The sequence below is a fragment of the Protobothrops mucrosquamatus genome, unplaced genomic scaffold (assembly GCF_001527695.2).
Source record: "Protobothrops mucrosquamatus isolate PMUCROS unplaced genomic scaffold, P.Mucros_1.0 scaffold283, whole genome shotgun sequence".
Taxonomy (NCBI): domain Eukaryota; kingdom Metazoa; phylum Chordata; class Lepidosauria; order Squamata; family Viperidae; genus Protobothrops; species Protobothrops mucrosquamatus.
The window spans coordinates 210,778-228,077 of record NW_015386627.1 but is presented as its reverse complement, the minus strand read 5'-3'; the positions used below and the strand labels follow the sequence as shown (position 1 = coordinate 228,077).

Here is a 17,300-nt window from a genome sequence, read left to right as displayed (position 1 = left end):
TTAGCTGTTTTTCTTTCTAAGCCGGCAAAATACGGAAGACAGTGACCATCAATTAAGCTACTACCCGTAGCTGGATGTTCTGCACAAAAGCAATTTTTCCCCCCACTTATTCTTATAGCGAACCGCTACTGCTACCAGAGGCGGCACTGTCTCTAAAATAGAACGCTTCGGTGACATATAGTCATAATTTCCCATTCATAACTCTAGCTGCTCCGTTATTGATTGGTTATTTGGTCCCTAAAACGGAGAAATACTAACCTATTTGATACAAAACTGTCTTCGGAATAAACTATCTTTTCAAGAAAGGCAATTAAAGGAAAAGTTAGTGGATTTGCTAGCTGCGCGTTATTTAAAAAAAAAATCCAAACTACATTGCTTTGTCACAACATAATTCCTTGACTCTTTTTAAATAAACTATTATTACAGTACTTTTCTCCTTCAATTTCTCAAAGAGAAATGGAACATTCCGCTCCGCCCCTCCCTTTATTCGTCGCCATCTTGACGCCTCCTTTGCGCAGGAGTCGATGGCACAGCTTGTTCCGCGGTGGAACAAACCACGGAAAGGGAGGCATGGGGGGAAGATGGGGTGGGGCGATATATTCATAGCAGATGAAACTAATCGAACTATGTTGTAAAGGGGGAGTTACGGTTAGGATAGCTTGGGTAGGGAGGTAGACATTACTATTTGATAATAGATAGGGGGTGGGGCTCGGATCAAACTGATGTGAAAGGCGAGTTATGGTGTGGTGCCCGGTTCTCTGAACGGAACTCTTGCTTGTAACGAGGGGAAGGGTGTGTTCATGTGGGTGGTACTGTTGTGATTGGTGCGTGTGCATGTGCACCTGTGTGTATCTCCTATCTAGGTGATTTCGCTGAATTAGGTGGAGAGAAAAGAATAGAAGGACGGGTGATACCGTTGTGAACGCTTTTTATGGGGGGAGGGATACGGCTGATTTAATTGCAGTGGGACTGGTCTAGGTGGAAAAGGGAGGGCTGGATGGTACCATTTTGGGGAACTTATAGGGAGAATTAAAGAAGTACCTCAGATTCGAATGACATTCAACCGCGGTTGAGCAGAGAAGAATAGAAGTGGTGCCTTTAACGGCCCACTGTAATCTGAAGGTCGGAAAAAGACAAGAAGCACCACTTCAAGTTTAAAAAGGAATGAAGCTATGGTGATATAAATGAGAGGCTGGTTCTAGTGGTATCTTGCAAGTCTTGTGTCAAGTCTAACCAGCCTATGTACCAAGTGGTGCCATTTTGAGCTGGTACAAGTTCTGTCTTTAAAGAATGTGGAGGGAGAGTGGCTGAGTACTGAAGGAGCAGAAGTCTGAGCCTTTCCTTGGAGAGCATTTTGACATGACTGTCTGAGGTGTTGCCCAGGTTGGAGGGGCCTCAGGAGAGGCATGAAAAAACTCTGCTTTTAGGAGGCCAATATTTGTTTAGCAGCCCCCAGGACCCTCTCTCTGCCATGGCCTCAAACTGTACTGGAGGCACAGCGGCTGCAAGCGCTGGCGCAGCTATAGGTGCTGCGCTCAGTGCTTCCAAGACCAAGACAAAGAAGAAGCATTTCGTCTGCCAGAAAGTGAAACTGTTTCGAGCCTCTGAACCTCTCCTGAGTGTCCTTATGTGGGGAGTCAACCACACGGTGAGCAAGAACAACACAGTTCACCTCCCATCTCTTTGAACTTAAGACTTCTCAACTAGAGAGGCACATTCTGCCATTGAATATTTGTCTCTTCTTACAACCATTATGTAGCAACTCTTGTGTTGATTATTAGGTACAGGGTAAACATCTTTATTTGGGTATTTATAAGAATTCATATCTTGCATGAAAACAAATATTGGAAAATTGTAGAGAAAGGCATCGTTTTAAAATGGAGAGCAGATAAAAAAAAATTACAAAGGGGAAGCAATTCTGTGATTAATTAATTTCAAAGTCTTCGTCTATAGAAGATAGAGGTTCTTTACTATAATCTTTCTTCTCACACACCAGTAGGAATTTGGTGGGACTGGAGCATGTGGGTATGTGTATTTTACCTATTGACAACTTCTTTAAAAAGCTGTGCTTTTCCTGAACTTGATTTAAGGAGGAACATTTTTTGCACAATTTTAGTTTTCGAACGAACCAGGAGATTGTTTATTCAGAAGTGGACTATTGAGTTTAGGAACAGTACTCTATATAGAGGATTGTAGCTTCAAATCCTCAACAACAGGTTCTGGTTTTTTTAACCTATGTGTCATCTGGGTTCAGTAAATCCTTCCTGTTATAATCTTTACCAAGGATGAGTTTTGATTTTTTGTATTTTAAATTATTGCTTGCTTCAATAAACAATCTTCATAAAGCAGGAATGCAACTTCTCTAAGTTAAGAAGAGATAACAGATGATATTTTTTTCATTATCCAGAATAATACTATATAATTAAATATATATAAATATTATGATAAATCATTTTGTTGGAATCTGTCTGAATGTGGATTATCTCAGTTGTACAAAGCAATAAAAAAGGCTCTTGCCATTTCAGAGTCCAGGGACAGAACTGTACATATCCTAGAAATCTTAGTGAGCGTTGTCAATTAATAGTCCCAGAATATCTGAAAAGTGGCAGTTTAGAGGAAGGTTACTGAAAATAATTTACCAGCACTTCACAAGCTCAAGTTAGTAAGATGGTCCCAAAGAAATTAAGAATGTTTATTTCAAAAGTAGCATCCTGACAAGCCCTGTTGTGTATTATATGCACATATCTGAATGGGAAATTATGGTGTTGATGGACTACAAATCCCAGTATTTTTTATAATCAGTCATGCTTTCTGAGTTTGCTGAGAATATTAATTCAGCAACATCTGGAAGACCACACAGGCAGTTTACAATTTACATTTTTGTTGCTAAGGGATGCAGTCATAATGTAACATCACATGATTACATTGCTTAGCCCTGGTAAGCCTGGAAATTCCCATTGCTGTCATTAACTGAATTCCACGGGTCATTAGGTGAGGACCTATCCTGATCCAAGCCATTCCCAACTTTGTCCCTCCCATCTGCATGCTTTGGTAAGATAAGGGACTGCCTCCACTGTCTCCTCCTAAACTCCCTTCATTTGCCTGTCTTCTCCCCAATCTCTGCCCTTTTGGCTATCTGCCTACCCACTAGCTACCCCAACCACCCAGTTCTTACCCCTACACCATACATTGCTATAGTACGAGCCAGGGCCTTCTTTTGCATCTCCTTCTTTCAGGCCAGTGCAACCAAGACTTCTCTCACACCCCAGCCAGAGTTTCTATTCACATGCCTGGGCCTCATTCATGTCCCACCTGGGGTCTTCTTTCAGGAAAGAAGCCTGGCATGTGAAAGAAGACTTGGCTAGAAGGATTCTTTTTTGCCAAGGCTTTTTTTCATGCACCAAACATCTTTTACAAAGGGCTTTGGGTGAGACATGAGAGAAACCTCAGCTACAGTGGTGCAAAAGAAGGCCTTGGCCTATATAGCAGTCACTTATGGTATAGTGGTGGACATAGTAGTAGCAGATAGGGCCAGCTGGCAGCAGTGGGTAAGTGGGCAATTGTAAATTCAGATGGGTCCAAGTGGGCCCAAATTTTGTTCACATGACTATGGGAGTGCTTTAACAGACAGAACAAAGTCCCTTTGTTCAGCACCATTGTTGCTAAAGAATAGAAGTTAAACAAGATTTATCTGTAGGCGCTTAACTGTTCTAGTGGTTAAGGCAACAGGCTAGAAACCAGGAGACTATGAGTTCTAATTCTGGTTTAGGCATGAAAGCTGGCTTGTCTTTCAGCCCACAATGAGAGGATCAGGCAGCAAACCAGTCAATCAATGAGAGGATCAGGCAGCAAACCAGTCAATCATCACAATCAATGGATCAACACTGACTTGATTTGAAAAAGATGACCCTGCATTAGGGAAAACAAAGAAGAAAAAAACTCTGTAGATGCTTAAACGTGGTTCATGCAACTGCAATTGCAATAGGTTTAATTATTTAAAGTCACTGGTGAATATTTGCAGTGAATATGAATATTTGTGAATATTTGATGAATATTATTTATATGAACAAAGTGTTTTCTCCAAGTCACTTTATTTAGGTGTTTGTTTACATGCTACATTGTGACAAAAACTTTATTGTTATTGCAATAGCGATAAATATTATTGAATAAAAATGCCTGGCAATTAGAGTTGAATATATTTATCATCTATCATCTTGTTTAGTACTGGATGATTTCATATGATGGAAAATTTATTTTCTTCCTCATGCTAAAAATAACCAATATTGGTGCCAGAATTATTTCCATTCTGTGAAGTAACATGGTGATATTGTCCTGTATGTGAAGAGACACTGCAGTGCTCCTTGAAATTGATAACATCTAATTTATTTCCTTAAGTTTTTAGAAGTCCTGGCATTTCAATCCCTGAAATAAGGTAGCAGACAGAATATCATTTCACATGTTCCTTCAGCATAACACCAAGTTAGCTATGGCTTTGTTTCCTTCAACGTGGTTGCCCCTGAAGGATTGGCCTAAAATCAGTATAACCCCCTAGGAACATTATGAAGTTTAAAGTTCAAACAGTTACAGAATCTTAGGCAGAAGTCTTCTCACTTCTGAATCATAATTTTGGGGAAGTCTAATAGAATTTTAAGCATTTGTGCCTATCTCCCCCCCCCCCGCCCCCTGCCTCTCTGTGCTAGAGAGACCTCTAACCTGACCCCCTTCTGAATATTATTTTCTTTCCTTGGGCTTCAAAAATATTTCACACCTTTGGCCTTGTAATGGTTTTTACAAATTTCCATCAAAATTATCTTTACTGCTTGGACTAGTCCCTGCAGTTTTTTTGACAAGATTTTAGAAATGGTTTACTCTAGCCTTTTTCCTGTGGCTGAGAGAATGTGACTGACCCAAAGTCCCCCAGTTGATTTCATGGCTAGGATTAAAATTTGTGGCCTTCTGGTATTTAGTCTTTTGTCTTAACCATTATGTACACCAAACTGGCTCTCACATAGTACCTTATTTGTCTCAAATAATATTTTCCACATAGGTTATATAGTAGTTCAATACTCATGGGTTTGATTTATCATATGTTACGTGCATCTTACTGTGAAAATTCTTTCAAATTTACATATTGTTTCTTAGCTAACTTTATCTTCAAAATGCCTCTGAGAGGTGCTCTTGTTTCATCTACTTCCAATTTTGCTAGAGGGAAAGAAACCAGTGAAAAAGTGCTCATTGGCCAAATACAAATGTGTATGTAGTATAGCATATGAAGTTGAGAAAAAACAAACTAATAAGAAAAATAACATTTTAGCAGGTGCTTACCATACTTTCAAACACATCTTTGCATCAAAATACAATCAGATGATTAACTAAAGGTATGAGTGATTAAGACAGACCTGAAATTATTAATATAGATGTAAATAATTATCTGTCTAAAAATTGAAAAAGAGAAACAGTACACTGTCAAATTATACAAAATCATAACCTGGAGATAGCAACTGCTCATGATGATGACGTAGAGCACTCAGATAACTATGATTTCTTCTCTCAATAAATATCACTCCTTTAATAGAACTTCTGTGCTTTCTTGACCATATTCATTTAATGCTGAAACTGCCAGTAAATATTAGTGGGATTTATTGGCTCTACAATTGTATATTCCAACAATTCAGATGACTTCCTTTCTTTTTTCCCTCACATCCTGTTTAGATGTTGCATTTCTTTTGCAGATTAATGAGTTGAGTAATGTCCCTGTCCCTGTTATGTTAATGCCAGATGACTTTAAAGCCTACAGCAAGATTAAAGTGGACAATCATCTTTTCAATAAGTGAGTAATAAACATTTTTATTAAAATATACTCCCCCCCCATTCCCCATTTAACTTTAGTATCTGAATAGATGGCTTGTTATAAATATATAATGACATGAATCAAAATGTTGACATGAAAGAAAAACAACTAGCATGTTTCCCCGAAAATAAAAGCCAACCAGAAAATAAGCCCTAGCCTGATTTTTAACGTGCACCTAATATAAGCCCAACCCCCAAAATAAGCCCCAGTTAAGATCATCATCAGCCCGGGGGAGCGTGGCCAGCACAGAGGGCGGTGAATGCACAGGGGCTGACGGTGTTTGGCAGCAGCTGAAGCCCACACAGCACAGATGAGCCCAAGCTCTAAAACCACTAGGCCGGCCCTCCAAAGAGGCGCGCGGGGGGGAGGAGGCAGGTAATCCCGATGCACGGCGGCACCAGCAGCAGACAGAGGCATGGGGGGGCAGACGATCCCAATGCACTGCGCTGCTGCCTGTCCCATCGTGGCCAAGGGCAAACAGAGCTGGTGGAATGGAGTGGGCAGGTGGACGTGGGAGGCTCGTTCTCGCACGGCAGCATCAGCCGCCTACCCACTCTGTCTCACCATCTCTTGGCTTACCCATGACTCATCCAGATCACGTGCCTCCCCCTGCGCCTCTCCTTCCGCCTGCTGTTGATGCTGCTGTGCAAGGACGTGGCCTACTGCTTGGACAGATAATCAACTCACCTGTGTTGTGCAGGCTGCGCTGCCCCAGAGTGCACCAGCCAAGGGGCCAGCGGGCTCCATCTGGACACTATCAGTTCCCCCAGCCTTCTGGGCGCATGCCAGGGGTGGAGCGCCCGGCTGGGCTGATCACCCTGTTACCATGTTTCCCCGAAAATAAGCCCTAATGCCTCTTTTGGAGCCAAAAAAAATGATGAGGTCTTATTTTCGGGTAAACGTCGTATTATAAAAGAGTAACTTGTCTGAGTGTGCTCTATGTTCAGGCATGAATGGATATGATTGGGGACCACAATTCATTTTCTGATAAAAGCAGAACATAGAGGGTAAAATCCCTTCTGTACCAAATGTTTAGGCTACTCAAGTATTACTGTATTTGATGGACCAGCATATTTAAGGAGTTTCTTTCTCTTTATGCCTCCCTATTCTTTAGATCTGTTCTGTGTATCATGTTTGATACAGTGTAGTAGAAATCAAAAAAATAATAGATTACAATGCTTTGCAGAGGGAGAAAGTCATCAATGCTTTCTCCGATGCATCTCTCTGTACTTTAGTAGCTATATTAACTATTCATTGTGGTTTTTAAAACTAGCTAATAATTTGCAGGACTTTTTTATCTACTGCTGTTTTTATGATGCCTTTTGGAATTTAAATTCTTTTTTAGTTGTATATCTATGTCCTAATCCATTTTTTATTTTAAAATGCTTGTTGGAAAATTAGATTTTACATCTGGACAAACCTTGGGATTTGAATGTAGAATAGAAAGCAAGCTGACTCCAGTGTTAGAAATGTTAGGTTGAGAGAGCTGAGTTTGACAGATACACAATCATGCTGGTCCTTGACAGCAGACTTGAATTCAGAGAAGGATTGAAATATATAAACTAGGGGTGAAGGTGGCATCATTGACTCCTCCCTAATATGCTTTGAAGGAGACTTAATCTCAAGTACAACATGTTAACCTGTAGTGAGATTACAATTGCCAGGCAATCTAGATCAACTTTTAATAATTAAAAGTTTGTCCATTTTTTCCATTAATGCCATTAGTATAATTTGAATAATAATATGTATAGTTGGACAACAATTTTTTATGGCTCAAGAATATTTTGTAGATATAAAGAGAACTTCTTTTCTTCTTTATTTAGCCTATCATCATTTTAGCCATTGTGTATCCACTACAGGATGAAAGCTTCTTCCACCTGTTTCCAACCAATACAGTCCTGAGCTTCCTTTTGCCAATTGGGCCTGCAACACTTGCTAATGTTGTCGATCCATCTTGTTTTAGGTCTCTTTCGTGGATGCTTTTTATCAAGTGGGATCCATTCTATGATTGCCTTTGTCTGTCTGCCATCAGTTCTTGCTGTGTGACCAGCCCATTTCCATTTCAGTTCTTTTACTCTCTTGATGATATCGTATACTTTCATTTGTTCTCTAATCTATGTGCAGGTCTTTCTATTTCGTCTTGTAATTCTGAGCATGTATCTTTCCATAGCTTTTTGGATCACTCGTAGCTTTTGTATTTATAGCAATAGCGCTTAGACTTATAAACTGCTTCACGGTGCTTTACAGCCCTCTCTCTAAGCAGAATCAGCATGTTGCCCCCAACAATCTGGGGCCTCATTTTACCGACCTCGGAAGGATGGAAGGCTGAGTCAATCTTGAGCCGGTGAGAATCGAACTGCTGAACTATAGTCAGCCAGCAGTCAGCAGAAGTAGCCTGCAGTACAGCATTCTAACCACTGGGACACCACGGCTCATTGTGAGGTTAGTGTCCATGTTTCACCAGCATATGTTACAGCAGGTAACACACACTGATCGGAAACTTTTCACTGATGTTCAACATCACTGGGGGATGTTGTTCTTGAAAATTATGCTCAGCTTGCCGAATGTCTGCAATCACATTTAACACACAGTTCAATTTCCTTTATTGTATCACTTTCCATTGAGATCCATTGGCCAAGGTATATGTAGTGGTCTACTACATTTACTTCTCCAGATATATAAAAAATATTTCTTTGGTGAATTTATTAAAAATAACCTGGCTCTTTTTCAGGTTTATTTTTAAACCAAATAGTTCTTCTACTTTGTGCAGCTCTTGTATGTGTCTTTGTAGCTCTTCTGGGTCTTGTTAGAAGTGAATAACATCATCTGCAAATCTTAAGTGATTTAAATAGGCGTCATTGATTTTTATTCTATCTTTTGCCTAGTCTAGTTTGTGAAATAGTTCTTCAAGGCAGGCTGAGAAAAGGATAGATGTATTGACTTGTCGTATACCTTGTTCTATGTTGTTTTCCACTTTAAGATCATTAAGGCAAATTGTCACCATTGTTTTTTCATATATTATTGTGGTAGGTTTATGTAAGCAGTGTCTATGCCTTGATTGAGCAATGCATTAATTATTGCTTGCTAAAATACTGAATCAAATACTGCCTTTTTGTAGTCAATGAAAGCAATGCATAGAGGCATGGTGTACTCACTGTGCCTTTCAATGACTTTCTGAAGAACCTGGATGTGATCCATTGTGCTGTATCCACTTCTGAACCCTGCCTGCTCCTTTGGCTGTGCATCATTTAATGTTCTCAATATCCTTTTTTGCTATTATCTTGGTGAAAACCTTGTAGATGATGAAAGAAGGCTTATTAGGTGATGGTTCTTTAAATCATCTTGAGCCCCTTTCTTGTGTATAAAAATCACATTTTTCCATGCATCATGTATTTTTTCTTTGAGGCACTGTGACCACCAGCTTTCTGCATTTTAACCGTAACACAGTCATTTCCTGAAGCTTTGCCATTTTACATTGATTTTATGGCATTTTATTTTACTTTTTATATATTTTATTTTATTATTTTATACTTATTTTATGCAGCTTATCACTCATTATTCTGGTTTTTTATGACATCTTTATCATTTTCATATTCTCTTTTTGACAGTCTATCTTCACTTTAACTTGTACCATTCTATGGTCACCTCAAACATTAAGACAATTGATGACAGTACAATTGCAGAATATGGTTTTATTACTTGATATGATGTACCGTAGTCAATTTCACTTGTGTAACCAATGGATTCTTCCATGTCCATTTTCTGCTAGCTTTTTCTTGTAAAATAAGTTCAATATATAGTATACAGTTTCTGTACTTCAGCAAAATCTTCTAATCTGTCACCTGTATTATCTCATTTACCACTTCCATACGAGCCGGTCGCTTTTTCTCCAGGTATTGTTCTTCTTATTCTTGCATTAAAGTCACCCATTAGTATTTTGTATTGGCATTTTTCTTTGTCTTGAAGGCGGGTCACATCATCATAAAACTCTTTGGCCTTGTCATCACTATAACATATTGTTGGTGCATAAGCTTGGATGATTTGAAACTTGTATGGTTTGCTTAGTTGAATGATGCATTGGGTTACTCTGTCTGATATACAGTACTTTCAAATTTTACTACAAAGCCTTTTGGTTTTGGTTGATGAGAAAACCAACTCTGCCACATCATCCATCTTTGCAAATAGTACCTCTTGTGTAGAGCAAATGCCCAGTCCTATCAAGTTCAACTAAATTTTCACCTTCTTGATGTGTTTCACATAATCCAATGATATCCCAATGCATATTGTTGAGTTCAGTCAGCAGCTCTAGTCGAGCTTCCGTTTTCATTGTTCGAATGTTGACTGTTCCTATGTCTAAAGTCTAAAGGCAGCCTGATTTAACCCAGTGATTCTTAGCACCGACAGAGAATGAGGTGGCTGGATGGAGTCACTGAAGCAGTAGGCGTGAGCTTAAATGGATTCCAGAAGATGGTAGAGGACAGGAAGGCCTGGAGGAATGTTGTCCATGAGGTCGCGATGGGTTGGACATGACTTCGCAACTAACAACAACATAGTGTTTTAATTTTAAAAAAACGTAATTATACAATTGTGATTGTGGTGTTCATTCAGTCCAGTAGCCAATCCAGATTTTGACTCTATCCTTTATGCATAATGTTTTTCATGTAGTTTTTAAGCAAATATATTTATTTGTTTCTTAAGTAATCCCACTTTTTCTCTAGGTGTTCAACATGGTGTACATAGTACTTCTGCCAGTTTTCCCCACACAACACCTTTATGAAATAGGTTGTCTGAGAAAGAAAAATTGGTCCAAAATACCCAGTGAGCTTCCATGGCTAAAGCTAAAGATGATTTGATTCTGGATCTCCCGAGTCTTAGTCTAACATCTTAATTCTACCCCATACTAACGTTAGTCTATGTCATTTGTCCTCCATGGAGAAATAGAAAAAGAATTTTAACCAATTTGAATAAAGAATTTTAGATGTAGAAGCCTCCTAACATGAGAAGGAACTTACTTGGGCAAAGTAAATTGTCTGCTTTAATATTCATATAGAATATAACTTTTTATTACCCTTATCTTGCAGAAATGAAATGTTTTATAGATATTGACAGTATATTTTGTAATAGCTGATAAGGAAGGATCATTTCTGTCAAGAAATGCTAGAGAGATGAATCTTAGCTCTTTTGCATCTGGCAGTTGTACTACATTAGATATGTATTTCACAAGGCAGATTCCATGCTTGGAATCATTAGGCAACATTGCAAATAGAACTGTTACTATGGTGTAATAATGCCCTCATACAAAGTTTTAGTGAGAGTATACTTGGACCATGATATACTACTCTTAAGAAAAATATTTTAGACAAGGTGCAAAATAGAGCAAGCAAAACAACTAGGGGAACAGACTAATATCCTGTTGAGAAAAAACCACAGTAGTTCAAACACTTCAGCTTGGAATGAAGGAAGGTAAGGAGAAACATGATAGAAATATATGTTATTCGGTGGTGTTTAAAAGTTTGTGATTCTTTTTGAATGTTCACTGTTTCTGCAGAAATATGAGCTAAAAATGATCTGTTCTCCATCCAAGTTCAAAAATTAGATTCAGAGAGTCCAATTAAAGACCTTAGTTAAAAAATATTTAAATATTGAAAAAAGGTTTCAAATTTTTTATAAACCATTGTTGTAAAGTGCCTCAGTTATGTGAAAAAGGAGAAGTTTATATCTCATAGTTTCACTCACTGAAATTAAAGGCAGGAATTCAGATCCAAGAGACATAATCACGCAGGGCATAATTTGAAATTTGCTAATAATACTTGTGTTAATGTCAGTGAAACTGTATTAAAAATACCAGAGGATCAGAGGCTACTAATATTTATGGTTATTTATTACCTGCTGTATCATTGGCAGTGTACCTTAAATGGGTTTTAGGGAATTGACTGTAAAAGGATCTATTGCTTTTCAGTCCAAGCTTGTGAGCTTTCCAAATGTATCCAGATGGCTGATCCATCATGATTACCATTAGATTTGGTCTAATCCTCCTACTAGTAGTACGCAGAAGAGATTGTCAAATGTTCATCTTATGAAGGGAAAATTTTAGAGCTGATCATGAAAAGGCAAATGTAATTTGAAAGAAAAACAATCTTAAATTTAAGGTATTATCAAACTATAATTTATTTGTCTTCCTAAAGAAAATGAAGTGAAGAGACAAAAACTTATTTCCATGCTATATGAATTACTGAAGGCTTTCAACAATTTTGTCTATATATGTTCACTTATAAAATTAGCCGTTGGCCATAAATTTTAGTTTCTTTCCTAGTTTTTTAGTCAATATATGAGGTCAGAAATTCTACAACTGCTATTAACCAACTCATTTGCTATAATTAAACCTGATTAATCTTGCTCTAATGCCATAGTGGAACATGTATCAGTTTGCCTTTCTTTTTATTCTTTTATATTTTTTTTTAATTCTTAGGCCTGTGGGTTGGTGCCTGTACTGCTAACATTTATGCAGCATTAGCAGTGTCAGCATTAATAAATATAACTTCATTATAGAATAAACAGTCAGCAATCAATCACAGTTTTTGATTAGGCAGCCAATACTCACATACCCAACCTGATTTTGATCAAATGTCTTTGAACTGTTATGTTGCATTACAGTTCCAGAATTCCCAGACAACATGATCAGAATTGCAGCATATCTGGGAGAAGATTATGCTAGTGAAGTCTGAATTCATCATCACATAATGCAGATGCACATTTTTAAAAATAGTTATATGCAAAAAATTTAGAACTAGACATACAGCGTTAAGATCTCAATCATGCCATGTCTCTGAAGAGCTGTCTCTGGGTTGGCTTGAGGATCAAATACGAGAGTTCCACACTGGAGGTGGCTGCTAGATTGATGGCAAACTCCACCTACCCTCCCCCACTTGCTCTCTACTCTCCAGCCATCCATCTTTTTAGTTATCATATTGATGTATTATTCTCATTGTGTTCTTTTTCATTGTTTATTTTATTATTCTATTATTTTACTTTTGTTCTGTTTATACTTCCATTTTTCTTCCTTTTTATTATTGTAAGCCACCTAAGATAGCCTCATGGTGAGATAGGCAGCAAATATATTTAACAAATAATAATAATCTAGGATGTATATTTAAAATCTAGTATGTATATTTAAAATTCACACCCTACCAACAGTATCAACAGTAGAGTTTGTAGATTCTATTATCTCCAAGGACTTAAAATGGACACCCAACATTAGAACCATCATTAAAAAGGCACAGTAAAGAATGTTCTTCCTGTGTCAAATCAGAAAGCTCAAACTGCCCAGGGATCTGCTGATACAGTTCTATAGAGGAATTATTGAGTCTGTCATTTGTACCTCAATAACTGTCTGGTTTGGCACAACAACCAAATAGACTTCAATGGATAGTAAGGACTGCAGAAAAAATGATCCCAACCAGCCTGCCTTACATTGAGGATTTGTATACTGCACGAACCAGAAAGAAGGCTAAGAAAATATCTACAGATCTCTCACATTCTGGACATAATTTATTTCAACTTCTCCCCTCAGGACACCACTAAAGAGCATTACATGCCAAAACAACCAGACATAGTTTTTTTCCGCATGCTATCACTCTGCTGAACACTTAATTCCCACAGCACTGTCTCATTTCTCATCTTTTTTCATGTTCTCATCTTTCCTAATATCTTCTCCTATTGGTTTCTTATGGTTTATCAATTGTTGTTTATAACCTATGATTAATGATTGTATTTATTATTATAACCTATTACTTGCTGTTCATATGTGAGATTAATGTACCAGAGACAAATTCCTTGTTTGTCCGATCACACTAGGCTAATAAAGAATTCTACCCTATCCTACTCTATCCTATCACTGAATCACCAATTCTTTGTGGCTACTTTCAGAGAGAATCTCCCAAGCCGCTTCAAATTTAAGGAGTATTGTCCAATGGTATTCCGAAATCTCCGGGAAAGATTTGGGATTGATGATCAGGACTATCAGGTAGAGAACAAACTTTTTATTGAGATATGTCAATTATATGAATAATTGAGGTATGAAAGTATTTCTGGTTTTGTGGTAATTAGAAATTAATCTTGTGCTACAATAACTGGTATCAGTGAATCAGACTGAATTATTTATTATATTGGTTGCATTTATATTTTCCTCCAAATAGTTGTGTATTTGAAATATACCAGGCAGAAAAAAATAGGAGATAGGACATAGGTTTGGAGAAGGGATGATAAAGATAAAAGTATGAGTAAAGAAAGATACAAAAGAGGGCAGCAGAAACTTATACTAAAGATTAGATATCGTATGTAAAGCAGAGTTCCCCAACCTTTCTGGCTTTGTAGACCAGTGGGTGAGAGGGAGAGGGAATGGTTCTGTGTGAACTGTGAGCAAGTGTGTGTATGTGTGCGCACAGCTCCATTTGTACAAGCGGCAGGCAAGTGCACCTGCTACTTGTGCAAATAGAGCATGTGCGTGTGCTTGCCTGCTACTCACAAATGTGGGGATGTGCACACGTTCACCCACTACTTCTACAGCCTGGTTCCGAATGGTTCAAGGCCACCGGTAGTGGGTTGCAGCCCAGGGGTTGGGGACCCCTGATGCAAAAAACGGTTTTTTATGCACAGAGCAAACACATTGTGGCACAGAGATTTAGCAGAACCATTTTGAGTGGGCTGAGTTCAACCAAATTAAAATCTGGAATATTTTGTTTTGGGTTACAACCAAAACAAACTAAGGCCTGCAGTGTGAATAGACAGAGGCCTAGAACCTCCCTTTGCTCTCTTTAATTTCCTTCTCCACATCATCTATATGCTAGCTTAATCGTCAGTCTTCCTAGCACTTTTCTTCCCCATACCTCCTCTTAATTGTGATCTAGTATTAAATTTTTCATTGACATTTAATTAGGTGAGATGATACATCGTAGAGGAATAATTTTAAATCAAATAGGCTAACTTATAGAATGTGTCCAAAATCTGGCATTTCCCAGGGAATGACATTTGGGAAAGTTGTGGCTACTTCTATGGTCACATGATCTTTTATTTGTGATGTTCTGTAACAGTTTCCCAACCAGTCTTGCAATCTCTTGTTCCTTTTCCCACTCACAGCAGCTACTTACCGGCCTGCTGGAAGGGAAGGAAATGGAAGGGAAGGAAATATTTCCAATGGTCCCTGCAAGATTACCATTAGGAAACTAATTCCTACTCCCTCTGTTTTTTGTCCTCTCTTTCTTTTTCTGTGTCTAAACAGATACACAGAAATATGGGCTATGGGTGTCTAGTTTCATACAAGTGTGGCATACCCAGTTGGTCTGCTCTTCTCTTCCCCATCATTTCCCAGTATGGATTTTGTTCTCTTATCTCCACACAGAATTCTGTGACCAGGAGTGCTCCAGTATACAGTGATAGCCACGGGCGGTGTGGAGTTCGTTTCCTTACCACCTATGACCGGCGGTTTGTCATCAAGGCAGTTTCAAGTGAAGATGTTGCAGAGATGCACAACATTCTAAAGAAATATCACCAGGTGACATATGTGTAGGAAGAAAGTATACTGTTTTGATGGACATTTTAGTAGATGCTCATATTTTGGGGGACCCTTCTACAGAAATTTTCCTATTCTCCGAGCAAGAGAGAAAGAAGAGGCTGAAAAAAAAAGATTGTTTCTGCCAGTTTATGAGATTATTGTAAGCATAACCTATGAGTTATGCTGTGCTATTTTTATTTAGAAGAGACATCAAACACAGCTGAGCCCAGAGTTTTTTTCCTCAATTTCTTTTTCACTTTGCAGTTACTGGAAACAGCTCCCATAATTAACATATTTTGTGATGAAGAAGCAACATTCCAAGAGGAGGAACTGGGATCTCAAAAGAATAGCTCCATTAAACCATTTTACCACCCAAATGTACAGATTTTGTTTTGTATTATGGGGATATTTTTTCTTTATCCTGAAATTTATTTTATCCTGAAATTTATTTTATTTGCATTTGTTTTCTCTATTCAGACATTCTGGCTGCATTATCAAAGAGTTCTAAACCAATAGGTTCTCTTGAATAACTCTTAGGCTCGTACTTGAGTTGAATGGAGGGAGATTGGTCTATTCAGGACAGTGGAAGCTTTAGGTCAATAATCAGAAGATCACCTAATTGCAGAAAATGAGTTTCTTCATGATAACTGAAGAGATACGACCTTAGAAAAATGTGGCTAGAATAATTATTTTCTTGTCATTATCAAATTTCATTCTGGTGAAATAAGGCTCAGAAATGTTTTTTATTTCTAAGATTAACCTTTATAGCAAAACAATTATGCTTTACCAATGTCATATTTCTCTTTGTCCTTTTGATTTCATTTATTAGAAATAATTTAGTATATCAGGTTATATTATGAAATATTGATACTTTTAAAAAGTACCTGAAATGCCCTTTTAAATTTTCCTTCTGTAGCAGCTCCAAAAACCTCTCCATTTAAACTACGCTGGCAGCTTTTAGACTACGTTAATTGGTTATATATTCTCTCCTTTTTTTCCTTATTCCCTTCAGTTCATTGTGGAATGTCATGGGAATACACTTTTACCCCAGTTTCTTGGCATGTATAGGCTTACAGTAGATGGTGTGGAAACCTACATGGTAGTCACCAGGAATGTGTTTAGTCACCGGTTGACAGTGCATCGAAAATATGATCTCAAGGTAAGCATCTCCGAAGTTCAGCAGTATCCTGGCCTCAAAAAAAGTGCATGCTTGTAAGTTTAGAATCATAAGTAGACACTTGAGTCTTGAAATTGTGAAGAAAGTAAGGTATCATTTGAAAAATACTATTTCTGTGTACTTCACATAATCCTTGACTTACAACCATTTGTTTAGTGACCATTTGAAGTTACAATGCCACCCAAAAAACTGACATGACCATTTTTCACACTTGGGGCCATTGCAACATCCCCATGTTCACATTTGAATGCTTGTCATTCATATTAATGACAGTTGCAGTGTCACCTTTTGTGACCTTCTGACAAGCAAAGTCAATGGGGAAGCCAGATTCACTTAACTGTGTTACTAAATTAACAACTGCAGTGATTCACTTAACAACCTTGGCAAGAAAGGCCATAAAATGGGGCAAAACTCATTTAACCACTGTCTTGCTTAGCAATGGAAATTTTGCACTCAATTGTGATCATAAGTCAAAGACTATCTTTATGTTCATATGATTTGGTTTCCTTGTATAAGAATGTTGGCTTTCTCTGAGGGTTGAGTCCAGTAGACCATGGCTAGACTAAAACCTGCATTCTGTGCTGGAAGAGGAAAGCTTCACCACAGAGTTAAAAGGAAAAAGATTATTTCCAGACTTGCTGTACAAAATGAGATGTGGTGATGTTCACTAGTTGTATCGAAGTGTTTTTAGTTCCTGTGATTTGCTAGTATAGTAACCAAAT

General features: G+C 38.0%; 1 protein-coding gene across 1 annotated transcript in view; it reads left to right on the top strand.

Moving 5' to 3' along the window:
• Nucleotides 1-1,115: 1,115 nt before the first annotated feature.
• Nucleotides 1,116-17,300, top strand: part of PIP4K2B (phosphatidylinositol-5-phosphate 4-kinase type 2 beta) — a 28,701-nt gene continuing 12,516 nt past the window's right edge. The window contains exons 1-5 of the mRNA XM_015814762.2: nucleotides 1,116-1,648; nucleotides 5,733-5,830; nucleotides 13,778-13,874; nucleotides 15,249-15,401; nucleotides 16,414-16,560. Of these exons, the coding sequence (XP_015670248.1) occupies nucleotides 1,472-1,648; nucleotides 5,733-5,830; nucleotides 13,778-13,874; nucleotides 15,249-15,401; nucleotides 16,414-16,560 (672 nt within the window). The 5' untranslated portion in view covers nucleotides 1,116-1,471. The remainder of the gene's footprint in view (nucleotides 1,649-5,732; nucleotides 5,831-13,777; nucleotides 13,875-15,248; nucleotides 15,402-16,413; nucleotides 16,561-17,300) is intronic.